Consider the following 18,019-nt stretch of genomic DNA (forward strand, 5'->3'; position numbering starts at 1 on the left):
GAATAATTGTAATCTATTTCTCATCCCACATAAATAATCCTCTTTCCTGCCCCGATGTTCTCAAAAAATACAATGTTCTTCCAATGTATGGCTATATTATTACTGCAGGACAAAATGCAACATTAGTAGATCATGGTCACGTTTGTAAGTGTGTAGTGTGCTGCTTGAATTCCTGTATGCAATGCAAGCCCATGGAATGTTAGCAGTAGTGGAACCTTGAGTTCCCTCAGTGTTGCTCAGTCTTCCAGGGATGTCATTTGGGACATTCAGGATGGGAGTCATAGCTTGAAGGATGCCCTTACCTCCGTCATACCTTATACCCTGTAACATAATAAAGCTTCATCTACTTTCATACTTACTGGCTCCTGTGTGATTCCTGCATCTTACCTGTGATTCCTGCGAATCCACATACTCCAAAATGAAATAAAGTTTTATTCATAAATCTCATGCCAAGTGACCTACTCTGATATCCAGGATACTAATGGTGAAAGAGGGCGGAACATGTTTTCAAGAATACAAGGAGTGCATTTTAGAAATAAAAAAGAATGGAGAAGGAGAAGGTCGAGAAAAGTTTATTTGTGGGATGCATAATACATCTTCTCAGGTTCCTAAAGTGTAAGTAGGGGAGCAGCAACATGCTATGATATGAAAAAAGGTAGCTGGCACCTTCTCACGAAAGAAAATGGCATGATAACCTGTTCTGTGGTTTTTACCCACTGTGAGAGTTTACAGCCATCACTTTTAGCTCATTGCACAAAGGAAGAATACCCATTTGCATATCAGTCTCTGTCCCGCCCACAAGGGCAGTCCAGCACCGATGCCAGGCAAACCTCCTTTGAACAAGAGTACCAAGAGCAACCCCATACACGTGTTTCAGCCTCGTTGGGCATCATCAGTAAGGTGGAGCTGTGCCTCTCAGAGCACAGTGAGCAAGGGGTCCACGTCTGTGTTCCCCCAGGTAGCTTAGGGTGACCAACCCCAAGTTCCTTGTAACAATACAAACACTGGTAGGCGCATTATAAATAACTTATCATATCATATCATAGCATTAAAAACACTGGTAGAAAGCACCCCTCTCTCGAAAGAACATGGTATTATACTGTTAATTGGTTATCATGCCATGTTCTTTCAGGAGAGGGGCGCTTGCTAACAGGGTTTGTAATGCTATGATATGATATGATATGATAAGTTATTTATAATGCGCCTGCACACACACGTTTCTAGGCGCGACAAGACAAGGAAGTGAAGACAAAAAGAGGACAAAACAGCGATCTTACTGGGCCCTGTGTCATTCAGATCATGCAAGTGCATGGGGGAGGGAGGACAGAAGTGCCAGGGAGGGAGGAGGAGGGGAGAGTGCAAAGAAATTCATATGTGCTGCCAGGGAGGTGGCTCATAAGTGCAGATAGTCAGGGGACTGTAGGGCTGCAGATACAGCCCATAAGTGGTTGGGAGGTCTGGAGGCAATGCAAGGGCAACTGGTCATGCAGGAACCTGGTCCCATAGATTCAGTGGGTGGCCAGGTAACCAGAGTGCGCAGCAGACAGGGATCTCAGCAAGGGAGAGGGAGAGAGACAGGAGAAGCGAAAAGGAAGGTCTTGAGCTGCTTCCTGAACCTTAGGCGGTCCTGCTCAAGTTTGAGAGAGGCAGGGAGTATGTTCCAGATGGAGGCCCCGGCCGAGGAGAACAATCACCCCCCACTCTCGGCCTGGAGAAGTGTCTGACCCACAGAGTTGGAGGGGGATGAGCGGATGGGCTTGAGAAGGAAGATGCTGAGGAAGAGAAAGTTGGATGCAGTGTGGTCCCGGGCCCCAGAAAGCCTTGTGGACAATGCAGAGGGTCTTGACCTTGATCATTGCAGCCACAGGGAGCCCGTGGAGAGATTAAACGGCTGCAGGGATACGATCGCAGGGCTTGAGGCCAAGGTCAAGTATTGCAGCCCTGTTCTTGATTAGTTGTACAGGGGGAAGAGTAGAGGCAGGCAGATTTAGAAAGAGTCTGTCACAGTAGTCCAGCCTAGAGAGGACCAGGGCTCTGGAGACAGTGAGCTTCTGGGGGAAAGTGAGAAAAGGAAGAATACCTGTGAAGAGGTGAAGCTGTGACTTCTTAGAGGCATCAGAGATGTGAGGAGAGAAGGAGAGGGTGGAGTCAAAGATGACACCAAGGTTCTTAGACTCACAGGACGGTGCAGTAGAGGGCCCAGAGTGGGTGGCCAGAGTGAGACAGGGAAGGCAGGAGCAGGTATCTCAATGAGGAGGATCTCAGTATTACTGGCATTAAGGCAGAGATCGTTGGAAGCACACCATTCCTGAATTGCGGACAGACAGCCAGGTATGAGAGAAGGAGCAGAGGAGGCTGAGGAGAGTCTGAAGGAGAGCTGGGTGTCATCCACATAACACTAAAAGTTAGAGCAGAAGGTAGAGATACGGTGGGCCAGAGGTGCCAGGTAGTGGTTAAAGAGCTAAGGAGAGAGGTTAGACCGCTGGGGACACCACATGTAGAGAGATAGATAGCAGAGAGGAAAAACCCAAGTTGGACCTGGGAGGCTCGATCTGAGAGAATGGAGGTCAACCAGGCTAGAGCCTAAGCAGAGATGCCCAGGTTGTCACGGAGATGATTGAGCAGGATGGCGAGGTTGACCATGTCGAAAGCAGAGGATAGATCAAAGAGAATGAGGACAGAAGGAAGGTTAGAGTCTAGATTGGAGAGTGAGTCTTCACAGGTGTCCATGAGAGCAGTTTCCATGCTCCTGGCTGCTCTGAAGCCAGACTGGTGGTAATGGAGACAACCAACAGATTCAGTATGTAGATTAACCTGGGAGATGGCCATCTTTTCCAGGAGTTTGCCCAGGAAAGGAGTGATGGAGATCGAGCAATAGTTTCCGGAGAGGAAGGATCGGCAAAGGGCTTCTTAAGGAGTGGGTGCACAAGCGTGTGCTTAAGGGTGAAGGGGAAGTTTCCAGTCACAAAAGAGTGATTGCAGAAATCAGCCAAGGCTGGATCAAGGGTGTCAATATGGTCCTTGATGGTTTTGGAGGAGCAGGGGAGCACCTTCTTTGATGAGACTTTCATAGATTGGAATTGTCTAGAAACCTCATCGGGAGTGAACAGGGAGAAGGAGGAGAAAGGAAGAGGAGATATGGCCGGAGGAGGACATGGAATGGTAGAGGGATAGGGAGAGGAGGTAGATGAAGAGGAGAGAGTGGACAGGATGTCATGAGTTTTAGTGGTGAAATGAGATTCCAGAGCTGTGCAAAGGGCCTGGGGAGGGGAACAGGAGAGGTGGAGACTGCAGCAGGATTGGCCAGCTCCTTGCAGATTTTGAAAAGTTCCGCTGCGTTGTTAGATTTTGCTGAGACTCGTGCTTGAATGTATGCTCTATTCCTAGAAAGGACAGAGAGTCTGTATTGCCTTTGGAGCAGGTGGCAGGCCACTTTGTCGGAGGATGAGCCTGATGCCCTCCACTTCCTCTCCGCCACCCTACACGTGCACTTATGGGCGGCTAGGTCGGAATTGTACCAAGCGTTGCACTTGGATGCAGACTTCAAACAGATCCCCATGACAAAGAAAGGGATGTGCTAGGCCAAGGGAGCAGGCACAAGTTGCATGGAGTGTAATGCAGAGAGGGATGCGCTAGTCTAAGGGAGCAGGGACAAGTTGTGTGGGGCACAATGCAGAGAGGGAAATGCTAGGAAAGGGGAGCGGGGGCAGTTGTGTGGGGAGTAACACAGAGAAGGGATTGCTTTTGTCAGGGAGAGGGGCAGGTAGTGTGTGAATGTACATGGTGCAAAGATGGGGCTGGGCCCAAGTTGCGAGGGAGCACACATGGTGCGAGGAACGGGGGAGCAGGGCCTAGGTTGCAAGGAATGCATGAGACCCGAAGACTGGGGGCTGGGGCTAATTTGCGAAGTAACGCAAGTGGGGAAAGGGAGAGGGGCTGGGTGTGCAGGTGGGGGCAGCGGGACCTAAGTTGCGAGGGAGCACATGTGGCACAAAGAACGGAGGAGCAGGGCCTAGGTTGCGAGGAATGCACAAGGCCCGAAGACACGGGGTGGGGATAAGTTGCATAGGAACGAAAGTAGGGAAAGAGAGAGGGGACAGGTACACAGGCGGGGGCAGCGTGCCCTAAGTCCGAAGGAAGCAAGCGGGAAGGGAGAAGGGCAGAAACGCAGGCGAAGGAAGCAAGAAGGACACGTGTGTGGAAGAGGAGAATGGGACAGACGTGCAAGGTCAGAGAGTAGCATGGAATGCAGCAAAGCTACTCTCCCACCCCACAACTTTTTACCTTGTGGAGGCAGCTGGAGGGTGAAATTGTCTGCACTCACAATCTGCGCCGCTATCCCATAGCCGCCTAACACCTGGGTTATACAGCACTGCAGCCTTTTCCTATGCAGGCTTTGCCGCATAGGGTCCGATTCTTGGTTCTAAAAGGCTCAGGAACGTGGAACGTTGTGTTATCAGGAATGCGTGCCAAAAAAAAAGAAGACCGAGAAAAATCTAATTTTCAGTCCGTCAAAATATTGTTGGTTTAATTGCAACATGTTGAAAGTAAGGCAGGCAAAAATGACAACACTGAAGAAGATATGGGGCAGATGAACATAAAGTGGCGCATGTAAAAGAAAATAAACACACAGGATGAGCACCAGTTTAAGAAATGCACAGGTCACCCTCTTCACAAAGATGACCCCCGCATTAATTGGAGGATGTACGGCAGTGCAAACAATGCGCTGGCCAATCTTCTTGCATACACTAGTGTATGAAAGGCTCACATCACCCACATGGGTGATGGAAGCACATTTCCCAGAAACATGCCTTTAAAGGGCCATGACTGAGAAATGTAAACAAAGAAAAAGTAGTTATATTCCTGTTTGGGGGATAGAAATGCAAGAATGTCAGCAACAGTTTAAAGGACTGTTGAACCACTTAAAAACAAAAAATGAATGCCAGGGTCACAATTGAACCTATCATGCTTTGCATATGTCCTCATTTTGTTTCCAAGAAGAGTATGGAAAGTGCCTCATTCTTGCACAGTTCAAAGACCATCCTGTGTGTGAATTTGTGATGCACATTGAAATGCGTAGAAATTACCCCCTTTTTTGTCAAATTTGACAAAGGTGGTGTGAAAGGGCATCTGAATATGTGCATCTGATATGGCACATTCAGATGTCCCTTGAGAACAGGGTGCCACTTTTCAGAATCTGGCCCATGGACTGCAGCAAAAGGGTTCCATGTCAATTCATCGCGGGATGTTTTTTTGCAGGGTTTTTTACCCCGATTTATTTTCGAAAAAAACCATCATCGTTTTTTTGGGGGGGGGGCCAGGGGGTTCTCCCCAAGCCCCCCATTTTCTAAAAAATTCAATGGGTTTTTTTCAAAAACAAATTCGCGGCAAAACCCCCCGCAAAAAAACATCCCGCGGCGAAAGGACGTCGTACCAGCAAAAGAGTGTGCGGGCTAAGATCTGGGCAGTCAGTGGAGCAGCAGCGGTGATGTCTTTAACTTTCCCTTTCTTGGAGTAAGCCCCACCTTCTTTCATTCACCTGAATTCTGTTAAAAACCCAGCACTGTGTGAAGCACATGAAGGATGTACAGGCTAAGAGTACGGAAGTCGGCAGTCTGATGCCTGAATTCTGAAGATCTGCTAATTCAGCCTCAATTGCCAGCCGATTGTGTGGCAAGGTAAGCACAATCTGTTTTTGCGGTACTTGCACTTCCCTGAACACAGTTGAATTTTTACTTCTTGGCTCGGCTTGTTACACACCCGAGTTGTATATAAGCATCCTTTGAGGCCTATTTGCACATGCTACTACTATTGGTATCATCTTGGTTTGGGAAGGGGTGTGGTGTGTGGGTGTGCTCCTTTTGTACTGGCCCTGACTCCATTGCCTCCACCTGTGCTAATTGTGTGCACCTGTGGCACTTGGAAACACTGCTCAGGGTTCCTAACGCCTGGTCGGCGATGCCGGTATTTACACCATGCCGGGAAGCCTTTTTCGGCCTTCAGGAGGCTGTTATTTGCATGTCCGCATCACTTGTGATCTTCTCCGGTTTACGGCATGCCGCTAATGCCGGCATGGTGTGTCGCGCGCGTGCGCCCAGACCGCTATTTACGGAATCGTAAAGTACGATGCCGTAAATAGCGGTCTGGTTGGTCAGAATAGCCTGTAGCGGTAAGCGATGCTGGTAATGGTAAGCGGTGCTGGTAATCCTTTACCGGCATTGTTTTTCCCTTACCTCCAAACTCGGAATGAGGGCCTAAGTGTGTATGGTGTTGACCGGGATTAAAAGGGTGCACTGAAATGGAACCATGCTTCCCTTTTCCCTCATTGACACAAGGCACCATAGAATCATCCCACAGAAATTCGGAATCAGTGCAAGTACAATTAGCACTGGGGCAAAAACTACCCTCGTGCAAAATCATATTCTGTTGACTTATTCTTGCTCGAGGGCGTTTTCTTCACTTGTTCTGGAACTAGGGCAACCTTGGGCCAACAATTTCCCTGGCCCAAGAGCTTTAAACAACTTTGGGCCTGATTTACAAAAGCGGTTTTCAAAGGGAGTCTCCTATTGAAAATACTTTTGTAAATCATGCCCTATATGTCTAACATCACACGCCAATACTTGCTAAAGTTAAGAATAACCCACCTTATTTCACACCATCATACATGGATGTCATTTCACCAAAATGCCAGGGGTAGTGGAAGTGACATCACATGACCCTGCCCTCTGATGACATCAGAGTAAGTGATGTCATTCAACCCCACCCCAAGGGACATCACAGAGTGTTATGGCACATGACCTTGCACCCCTTGACAAAACAGAAAGTGGCATCACATAACATTGTTCCACAGTAAACTATGAAAAATATGGTTACGATATGGTGCAAACAAACTCATCAATTACCCATTTTTCAGCAAGTATGTCCTTCTCAAATACCGAGTACAGATGTTCTGCCCCTTTAAGATCCACGGGGGCAAGATAAATGACCTATTTCTGGGCCTTTATCATTACTTGCATCCCTTAAAATGTTGGTTTTCCAAATGAATTAAAAAACGGTTGAATATGGATTCATTTTACAAAGTTCTGCTTCGCTCATTCACATTTATGTGGGAGCTCCTATTTCCACAGAAACCATTGTTCTTTCTTTACAGGTTGTCTCATACTTCTGGTAGAACAGGCAACATGTTGCAGCCACTTCCCATAGTAGTCTGCCATCACAGTGAATGTGACCAATGGTCTTGGGTACAGAGCTGCCCATGACGGTACCCATGAGGTCCTTTTTTAGTCTAATCCCCTTTCCACTGATCTCATGGCCAAAGTGATATATGGAGTCACTTCTAAACTACATTTCTCCCAGCTATGCTATAGACCACTCTTGCACAGCAATTCCATAACAGACTTCCGCCTCCACTCATGATGCCGAGTATTACACACACACACACAACTATGCCATCATTGAAAAGGGTGACACCAGGTACATCTCATTAAACACATTCCTATTGCTGATGCAGGCACCAGCAATCTTAACAAACCGATATGGGACTGCTGATGTAATCAAGAAGGCCCATTTTGGGGGCAGGAGTGTAAACAATACCTGATGTTACACCACTCTCAAAGAGTGAAGAACGCTCTGACATTCCAACATGGCCAATCTCTCGCTGATGTTTTGTGGGTGGGGAGGGGGATTTCTTTTTGGTATTACATAATGATGGAGTACTCTTGTATGATTCCTAGGCACACCTTTTTTAGGGTTTTTTCAACACTATCAGAGAAGCCAGCCAGTACACCCCCTTTGCTTTTTCAGTAATACCCTCACTCTCCAACCTTTGCAATTGCCTTCTCTCTCTTTCCTATGGTAGAGGGGTATTTCTTACACTGGAGATACACGTACTTTTGCAAAAATGCTTCTAAAGCTCTAGTATGCTTCCATACAGACCTCTCCCATGCTGATATATTAGCCCTATGAGCAGGACATGACTACCTCCACTGCAATGGAAACTAACTAAATCTAACTTCACTTCAAGAATGTTTGGTGCAGCCAAGTAATGGTGAGGACCCTTTCCTTGATACATACACTTTGGGAATGGTGCTGCATACAATAAACTCTAGCTCAGCCGAACACCACTGCAGACATGATTGCTGTTACTGGTTAGGCTGAACTGTGGGTGAGCATCCCCATTTTCAAGTGAGGCTGACATTGCAGCTAATCTTTATTTTATGATAGCTGGTGCACATAAACAATGTAGGCAAGTGTGCACCTTGTTGGTATGTGAGACTGAAGAAGGTGTGTGTGTACAATGTTCATTGCTGTAAGAGTGGTGTTCTTTACTGTTAATAAAATGTCAGAAATGGAGGTCAGCATGTACCTAAGAAATGTAATAGTGTGCTGGCATCGAGGATTGATTGCCTATGCACGTGTGGAGGTATTTCCAAGGATGACAAATAAGTGCACACACACACACTTTTGGTAGTTATTACATTATTCATGTACACACGTTGTTTTCCTTGTTCATGGTGCAATGATCTTTCCATGTATATTCATGTGTCTTTTGCACTACAAAGAGAATATTTTTTTGGACGTTCCACTGGAAGAAACGTGCCTGGGAAAGATTGTTAGTATTTTGAAGCCTGAATATTACATGTGGATTTGCTAGAACCTTTGATAATTTCGGCTTTTATACGCTTCTTTCGCTGCACCGTTCACCCTACAGTAAGTCTCACCCTCTTTCTCTCTCTGCTACCCTCTGTACAGTCCATTTGTCAAACAATGTACAGTATATTGCATACTGTACACTATACACAACACATGAATAGGTAAATGTACCTAATGCTGTGTGCAAGACATACAGAGGAGGGATTTCAAACAAGGAGATAGACATCACCCTGGTGTGTCTCTGAAAAGGAATACACCATGGAAGAATTTCCATGGAAGGGGCTTTAAAAGCCATGACACCTGAACAGCTATCTCCACTCCCCATGTGCATCGATGAGTCTAATGTATGATGGAATATGTAGCAGCATATATATTAGAGTCTTTTGAGGAATCAATTTATGTCTTTTAAAACCACTTAACTGCTGGAGTGGGCAGAGCATACAATGATTCCTTACGGGAATTCAGGACGAACATAGACACCCTTAGCACTTTTATAAGATGCATTGTGTAAAAGGAACTTGTGGGTTCAAAATGAAGCATCCGTGAGAAACATGGGCTGTGCTCTTTTGACAAGGAGTATGTTTTGGACACCCCGTTACAAAAATTATCCAAACTCACTCAAAAGTTGTGAAAAATACATAGAGCTCATGGAGAAGGGATAGTGAGAGGGGTGGATGGAGCAATCCAGGTGGAAATTAGTGCTACAACATAAATGAAAAGGGAAGAGGTGCTTGGGAAAAGGGAAGGTGTGAAATTCAGACATTCAAATAAGTATGATTCAAGGGTTCCCCATTTATCCTTTTGAAACCCATTCAATGTGCAGTATGATGTGATATAACATGATAGGTTATTGGTAACGCGCTTAATAAGAGTTACTGCATTATACTCCAGAAACATTGATGAGCGCTAACTGAAATCAAATCGACAAGCTGGAGGAATTGTGGCAAACCATGCCCGTGAGAACATTTGGTACACATACACAACGGCTAATTAGTTGGCAACCGTGAGCAAGATCGACTACTGTGGATGGGCCCTTTTTAAAAGTATGAGCTGCAAGAAAGGTGTAGGGTTGTGTTAATGCAGGACAAATATCCCCAAAACTCCAGGCTGGTAAATTATGTAACAGCCACATTATGTCAAAGGCTCCCAAGCACATTAGGTTTAACTAGTGCAATAAAAGTGGTCAACACAGGGAGTGTTTGGAAGCAGTAACCTGCAAACCTTCTTCTGAGAGCCGCCGGCCCGTTTTCACTTCAATGCAATTTGGCATAGGGATGGAATAAAACAAAGTCATAATACAGGGGTCAACTACCGGCTATGTCCAAATGTGGTGAAATGCAAAACAAAGCATGAGAGGAGAAGCTAATATGGAAACATTCAAAACAGTAAAGTATGGCAATAAAAACGGGAGACGAAGATGCAGGATTGTTCTGTGTCTGCTTCGATGCCCCTCCCACCCGTCCCACACTTGCCTTACTCAGCCAACACTAACTGATAGCATTACAACCACCACTACACTCAAATGTTTGTTGCTCACAGCTATTGTCCTCATGAGCGGCTAGGGCAGAGTTTCTGTTTCGGGAAACAACTACAGCGCAAAATGCAAGTGCCATTGCTGAGTTTCAAAATGTTCTCAACTTCAAGAAAAAGGAGCAGAAACAAATCCAATAGTTCAGGTTGTTGTATCTTGAAAATAATTGTTAATTTCATGCACGCAGACACGTTCTAGCGGGTGGGGGATATTTAGAGCAGAAAGCAGAGTGGAGAGAGGGCTAGGAGTGGAGGATGAATGAATAATAGCAGTATGTGGATACATACTTGCCAACATTCTGTGACCAAAAAGATGTAGGATTTTTCAAGTTTGAAAAATAATAATTCCCATAACAATGACATCAAAGGAAAATACAAAACATACAAACAGCGCAACATGGAAAGATGTTGAAATGTTAAAAATGTATAATTCTGAATGGTAACACCAAATTGTCGGCAGATGCTGTGTGATGGTGTTACACACTGCCACTTGCTTTAATTGCTGGTTCTCCTAAGGGTTGCCCCGGCAAGAGTGCAGGACAGAGTCAAGTAGCTGTCAGGTCAGTGGATTGGTCTGAGTGCAAAGTATTCACCTACCAGTCCACTGTATAGACAGACTAATGTGTTGCATGCTTGACACTGTAAAAAGCAGTAGGATCTGTCACTGAAATCTGTAGGCAGTAGGACTGCTTCAAAAGCAGTAGCCTACTGCCTAAATCTGTAGGGTTGGCAAGTATGTGGATAGATGGAGTGTGGTTTTGCCCCACCCCCATGTGTTTGTACAGTACATTCCTAAATCCACATGGTGCACCATTCCTCACTCTGCACACACACATATACACTCTCCCACCTTACAGTATATACACACAGATATATTACATAAGACTCTCTTTTACACACTCCCATGCTCCAGCACGCACACACGGAAGCAGCTCTGGTTCCTGTCATGCGCAGCAGAGCACAGGAGCCAGAGCCATCCTTGCCCTGTGGGAAAGGGTTGGCACGGACACAATGAAATCATTTCTTTTTGAAGTCACTTTAACTGACTTCAAAAAGAAATGATTTCCGTTTAGCAAAACCGAAACGGAAATGATTTCTTTTTTGAAGTCAGAGTGATTTATTTAAAAAACAAATTATTTATTTTTGCAATCCGAGCAACGCCCCCCAAACCTCCCACCCTCCCCCCCCCCAGGCAGGGGTTGCAAAGGCAGGGCCAGGGGTAGCTTGGGGGATTCCAGGGGTTGCAATTGCGACCCCTCGCTTCCCCCAAATGACGTCCCTGCCATCTTATTGCAGCAGCTGCATTATTAAGATGAACATGGAATACCCAGTGGTACTTTTTGTTGTTAAAATCATTTATGGCCCGGGTTTTCCACACAAGGAGTGCTCTGCTGCCAAATGCAGTCATTGTTATAGTACATTATTTGAAAAGGGGATATGTTTTATGACTTGAGATGTTATTAAATTGCACTATACCGCAACTAGCCACATTTTCCACCATGTCAACCTTGTGTTACGCAGTTTCATGGCTAACGTTATTGCATGAGATTTGCATGTAGGGAAGTGGATGGCGTCTCTTTAAGCCACACTGGTGTACTGGGATTCTTTTGTATGGTACAATTGATATACTGTCTACTTTGAAGGAAATCCTTTGTGACTTTTGGTATTTTTTGTAACCGTGGTGAGTCTTGAGCCATTTCAGAGGTCGAGGCCATGGATTGACATGGCCAAAGTAACTAAAGACACATCAAAACCTAGCCCCATTTCTACAAATAGCCCCTAAACGCAAATGTATTTATTCATTTATTGGATTGGTGGTACGCCCAAACCCAAGGGTATCACAGTAATACATTTTAACCAGAACCTGTGTCCTAAAGGTAACATCCTATAGATTTGTACCCCTCCCAAATTACACAGTCCTTCTGGCTTTTACAAAATGGCCAGTCATATTGCATACCCTTAACCATGAAGCCCGAACCAGCCGTTTTTCTCCTTTTATAATAGCTGCCATGCTTCTCCTGATAACGGAAGTCACCCTCTATAAATGTAGCAGTTGCTCGAGCTTGAGGTACAGGAAGTGGAATGTTATATTGTTTTTATAACACAAAAAGAATTCCGAGTGTTTAGGAGTACATTTTGAAATGGTAGCATGTTTTGAGTTATTTTCGTGACCATGGATACGAGTGTCCAAAAAAGACAACATTTCACAGTTGCCATTCCCCTCCCAACTCACAATGAATTCTGGCTTCTAAATAATAGCCCATCCTATACAATAACATTCCCCATGATGCACTCCCCAGCTGTTTTGCTCTTTTTAGGGAGTTTTCATGCTACTTTCTGTGTTGCAGGCCCACATCTTTACCTCAAGCGCATGGGGTGGAGGGAGGCGAATGGCATGTCTTTATGGGGCCCAACAAAGGTATTTGTCAGTCTTTAGCTATTAATCATGGAGCAACCTGAACACTTTTCAAAAAATAAAACGAATAAATATTTATGAAGCACATAGGTGAATGACATATTCAATACACCAGCCAGGGTAGGCAAAAGGAGCGCTCACATGCAACATTGTAAAAGCCTTCGCTCAACCTACAAAGTAGGCCCGGGTTCCTCAAAATGGATTATACTACAGTACAGCCTTATCCATGCTGCACTCGGCCATACATGACAGAGCAGCCTATTGTAACTAGGTACCCTTCACCGACTGCTGCAAGAGCTCGGGCAGAGAGCTAATGCTCTCTTTAACTAGACCTAAACCAAATGGCTATGGGAGTACTCAGTTAGGCTGAAAGAATGGTATTGAGCAATGGAAATTAGAAAGGAGGTCTGACTAAGGCATGACAGCATGGTGGAAGGTAAATTGTCTAATCTATAAAAAGTATATATATCCTTTTGAAGGTCATTACACATTTATACATGTGGTAGGTTAAGAAAATGCATTTATTATTATGAGGGTATTTATTGGGTGCAGACCTACATTCTGGGAGCAATGGAGCACTTTACAATCATAGGGGGAAGAACACAGCAAGGAAAGCAGGGAATTAAGGAGCAGCAAGCTTACAGGGGAGGGGAAGCATGGGCAGTTGGCAGCAAGGGACCGACAAGCAAAAAGGGGAGGAGACAGTGGGGAGCAGATCACAGAGTCTCAAGTAGGGTGGGGTGGACCTAGGTGTTAAGGAGGAGCCATTCCTTGAAGAAAAAGGTCTTGAGTTCTTTCCTAAACTGTAGAGGTGATGGGGGGAGTCTGAGGTTCCAGAGTCTTGGAGCATAGACAGAGAAGGCCTGTCTTCTGGTTCTTTCCTTCTTGCACCATTGTAATTCAAGTCTCCACATTTCCTTACCTCTGGTGGATTACAGGCCTGCAGAGATGCTGAGTTTCTCAGTGCGTTCGCTTGGGGACTTTATGATGGCAGCCTTGTGGATGATGCAACAGAATTTAAAGATGAAAAGGAGTTGCATTGGGAGCCAGTGCAGTTTGATGAGGGTCCGGGTGATGTGGTTGAAATTGTAGAGTTCTTTAATGGCTCTTGCTGCAGCATGCAGGACACATTTCAGGGGTGCCAGGTTAGTCGCTGGACCAACTTCCAAAAGGGCATTGACACCGGTATGCTGTGGTTTTGTCAAATGGATAATAACAAATAACATTTTGATCTAAACATTTTAAATGAAGAAAATTACAGATTTTTTTTTAAACTATGTATGGGGGTGGGGTAAGGGGTTAAAATGGGTGGGGAGGGGGATGCGGTGGACAGGATGGATACTTGTGAGACTCCACAAATGATGGGTAGAGTTGGTGATCATGAAGAATCCATTTGTATGAACTGTTGACGATTCGCAAGGTAGGATTTGAAACAGCTGATCATGATCTTGCTGATCCCCATGCAGTGATGTAGATTGTCATTGAGTGACTGGAGGTCTACTGTGTTAAATGCTGCTGAAGGAGAACTATGAGGTAAGGATGGCCATCATCGAGAATTTTAAGGGCATCGTCGATCAACTTGATGGTAGCTATTTCTGTGCTGCATCTGCGTCTGATGCCAGACTGGTACGCCTGAAGGAGGATATTGGCTTTAATGTGTTGGAGGAGTTGCGTAGCTAGTGTTTTCTGAAGGATCTTACCTAGGAAGGGGTGATGAGTTGCTGAGATTGTCAGGGTCCAGTGATGGTTTCTTAAGAAGCAGGAGGATTTGTCTGGTCTTGAGGGTCGAGGGGAAAGTGCCTTGAGTTAGGGAGCTGTTGGCGATTGTCAGGTGAGGGAGGACTGCTTCAGTCAGAAGGGTCTTGTGTGCGGAAGCAGGGACGGTGTCGTCTGCAGAGGATATGGGCTTGAGGGATGCTAAGGTGGCAGTGAGGTCTTCCATAGATAGTGTCTTGAAAGTTGGCCATATATAGTTGTGGATTTGTGAGATGGGATGTATAGTGTGCTGTCAGTATGTGTTGGCGGATCATCTTGATTTTGTTGACGAAGAAAGAATTGATGGCGGTGGATTTTTCGATTGAGTCTGCTATGGGTTGGTGCAGTGCTGGATGGCTTTGAAAAGGGTTCTGCTTTCATTGTTGGCCTTGGCTATGGTGTTTTGGTAGAAGTTGGCCATGGCAGTGTTGATCAATCGCTTGCATGTAGCATGGAGTTTTTTGAGGGGCGAATACGGATGCACTGTACAATTTTTACCAATGTTTTTCTAATTTTCTGATGATTCATTGGTAGAGTTTGTGAGTATACCAGGGTGCTGAAGGCTTAGGATTGAGGTATGCTGTTTCACTGGGGCATGGTGGCTGATGCTGTTTGTGAGGGTGGTGATGAATTCTTGGAGGAGTGAGCCCATGTGAGGGGGTGATTGGTGAGGTTTTCTGTGAGAGCCTCCATTGGGGAGTTCTTGAAGGATCTGAAGGCTTGATTGCTTGGCTGGCAATGAGTTTGCTTGAGAGGTGTGGTGTGACTGATGTCAGAGGTGATTGCCACATGGTCCGACCAGTCAGGCGGAATAGGGGATCTGTGATGGAGGGTGGAGGGTGGGCAGTGTGGTAATGATGAGGTCGAGAATATTACCTTTCATGTAAATTGGTTCTTTTGCGTTCTGTGTGGTGTTTAGTGTGTCGAATAGGCAGTGGAGAACTTCCTTAATTTACTTGGTTGCCAGGGATATTGAAGTCACACAGGAATAAGTTGTTGTGCATATGTGGGAGACATGGTGACCAAGTCCATGAACTCTTCTATAACGGAGGAGTTGGGTTTAGGTGGTCTGTAGAAGAGATGAAAAGTGACTGTGTCTGTTGGGGAGAGCGGGAAGTGTCAGGATAGGTTTTCAAAAGAGCAAATGGTGGCAATGTCCAGTTGGGTGCATGGCCATGATGCCTTGTGAATGATGGCAAGGCCTCTGCTGATCTTGTTTGGACAGTCTTGTAGAATTCTGTAGGTTGAGGACATCTAGGGTGTGGGTAGAAGTGTATGTCAGCCAGGTCTCGGTAAGGAAGATGGCATCCAAGTCATGTGTGGTGATGAGGTTGGCAATGTCAGCTGAATTGATTACTGAGTGGACACTGGCAAGCATCATTTTTCATGTAATGGTGGATGGTGGAGTGTTGATGGGGTGTATGTTGACATGGGTGAGGTTGCTGCATTTGGGGGTCCATGATGTTGTTGCTGATCAGCGTGGTTGGTGATATGATATGGCATTTGTAACGCGTGATGAGTGGTGATGGTAGGAATGGGCTTTTGGGAGAGATGGGTGAAACACATATTCAGGGAACCTACCTGATGTTAAGAAGGGCAGGGGTTCTGGGCCTGGGCACTCCCAGTCTCAACAAGTCGAAACAGGAATTGCCCTTTTCTTCATTTTCTGTTTTCTTTGGACATCTGGGCGAGAGGCACCCTTGATCTAAGAGTTACTAACAGAAAGGAAGAGGCAGGACAAAGAAGGTGGGTGAGGCTTAAGTCAGGTGACCTAGATCCACTTGCACCTGCTCAGCTACTGCAAAGGAAAAGAGGCTGGAGGGCTGCTTCGGTAGAGAAAAAGGGCTACAAAACAGGAAGGCCCAGAAAAGCAACGCTTAATTTCTCGACCCTAGCATCGCAGTACTTGACCACCATCAATGTCAAGTCTAGACAGCGTCCGCAGGTGCTGAATGATCAATGAACCCCAACTGCAAATGTGAAATTAACTTTTTCCTTCAACCCATAAGTGAAGCTTAGATAACTCAAATACCCCTAATAACTTCAACAACATATCTGATAGAGGGATTGGTCTGTAGCATGTTGAGTTCTCCAGATCACATAATTTTAAAATTGGGACAAAGACATTAGCCAAGATAAAGGAATAACTCTTAAGAGCAACACTACATGGAAGACATTAACCAGCAATAGTGGCCATAATTGTGTGTTATCATCAAGGCCAGGAGCTTCTAAAGGTTGCAATTGGCTTATATATTTGTTTATCTTATAGAAAGTTATTTCTTCTGCAAGACGTGTGATGTGTCTAGTGGTGTCAACGTGTGGGGTGAGGGGGGTGTTTCACTTTAGTTGTTAGAAATCCAGGAAAAGTGATTGAACCACAATAACGCCTTTATATGAACATGCAATGCATTGTCTACACTATTAACTACTCTCTAAATTATTATAGTATCCTTATCATAACAGGCATTGTGTGTTTGCTCCCAGCTTTCAGTCTGAGCCTTTTTGAGCACCATATAAAGTTGTTCTAAATTCAACCCTATCCATATCTGCCTGGGCTTAATAAAGTTTACATCCTTTAAACAGATCAATTATTTCAGTTTAGCAATTTTACAGCCACTGAGAAATTTCCAGTTCAATATCAGATATCCTAACAAGTTCTCCTATTACCTCCTTCCAGAATCCTGCCACGACGGAACAACTCCACCACATATGCACAAACTCAACTTTACATGTTTCGCAGCATGGACATTGTCCTGCGTCACATGGTTTAATGTGTTTCAACCTAAAACCTGTGAGGTAACATTTCTGCAGGCATTTTCATTTTACAAGTTGGCATCTGACATTCTGGTATTCATATTTTGATAGTGCCTATTTCTTTCACTGTCTAGTACCTCCCTATTTCAATGTCCCATCTGATTGAAAATGAGGTGACTCTAATCCCCTTCCAATTAGTACATGCATTGTAGAAGTCTGCTATCATCCTCAACAGGTTTGGGTGATTTGTCTGAAAATAAAAAATCGAATCCCAAAGGACTGTTTTTTTCTTCTTTTGTTTTCTTCTTTTGTTTCTCCCCATTTGATGGCATATATATGCGGGGGGAGACTCCCTGCAGTCCTGCTCCATTTACATGTTTTATTAACTCCCCCTCACCCCACATATATATACATGCAGTCAAATTGGGAATCCCATATTCGCTCTTTTAGGATTCGGTCTTTGTGCCCTGAATCTTTTTGGGTAATACCCTCCCCAACCACTACCCAATTCCATAGAGTGGCATTAACAGTGTTAATGCAAGGCTTGTGTGGAAAACCCAGGCCATACTTTCCAATGCTGTGTTGCATAACCAGCATAAGTAAAGAAGTGACCATTCATTATCTGACATTTCTCACAAAAACTGACAAATCCCAGAAGTTGGCCATCCTCATATTGCTGTTCTATGCAGTTAGGCATCAAGTCCACTGGCATGCAATCCCTCAGAAACTTGGCATACTAAACACAACTCTGTTACCTCATAAGGGTAGTGGGAGAATGCACATAATCGTAGATGGATCAGAGTGTGCAGTATCAACATACATTGGATTGTGTTGACTGTTTCCGGCAATACAGGTGACTGCTCACTGGTTTGTCTTGTGATATTCCTGAACTGAACATGTTAGATCAATGCC

The 18,019-nt window shown here is 45.1% G+C and overlaps 1 protein-coding gene across 1 annotated transcript in view; it reads left to right on the forward strand.

Annotated features, from left to right (window-relative positions):
• Positions 1–17,273, forward strand: part of LOC138569454 (metalloproteinase inhibitor 1-like) — a 380,069-nt gene extending 362,796 nt beyond the window's left edge. Inside the window, exon 6 of the mRNA XM_069647435.1 lies at positions 17,031–17,273. Within this exon, the coding sequence (XP_069503536.1) occupies positions 17,031–17,153 (123 nt within the window). The 3' untranslated portion in view covers positions 17,154–17,273. The remainder of the gene's footprint in view (positions 1–17,030) is intronic.
• Positions 17,274–18,019: the final 746 nt, after the last annotated feature.

The sequence above is a fragment of the Ambystoma mexicanum genome, chromosome 2q (genome assembly GCF_040938575.1).
Source record: "Ambystoma mexicanum isolate Mex_15411 chromosome 2q, UKY_AmexF1_1, whole genome shotgun sequence".
NCBI lineage: Eukaryota > Metazoa > Chordata > Amphibia > Caudata > Ambystomatidae > Ambystoma > Ambystoma mexicanum.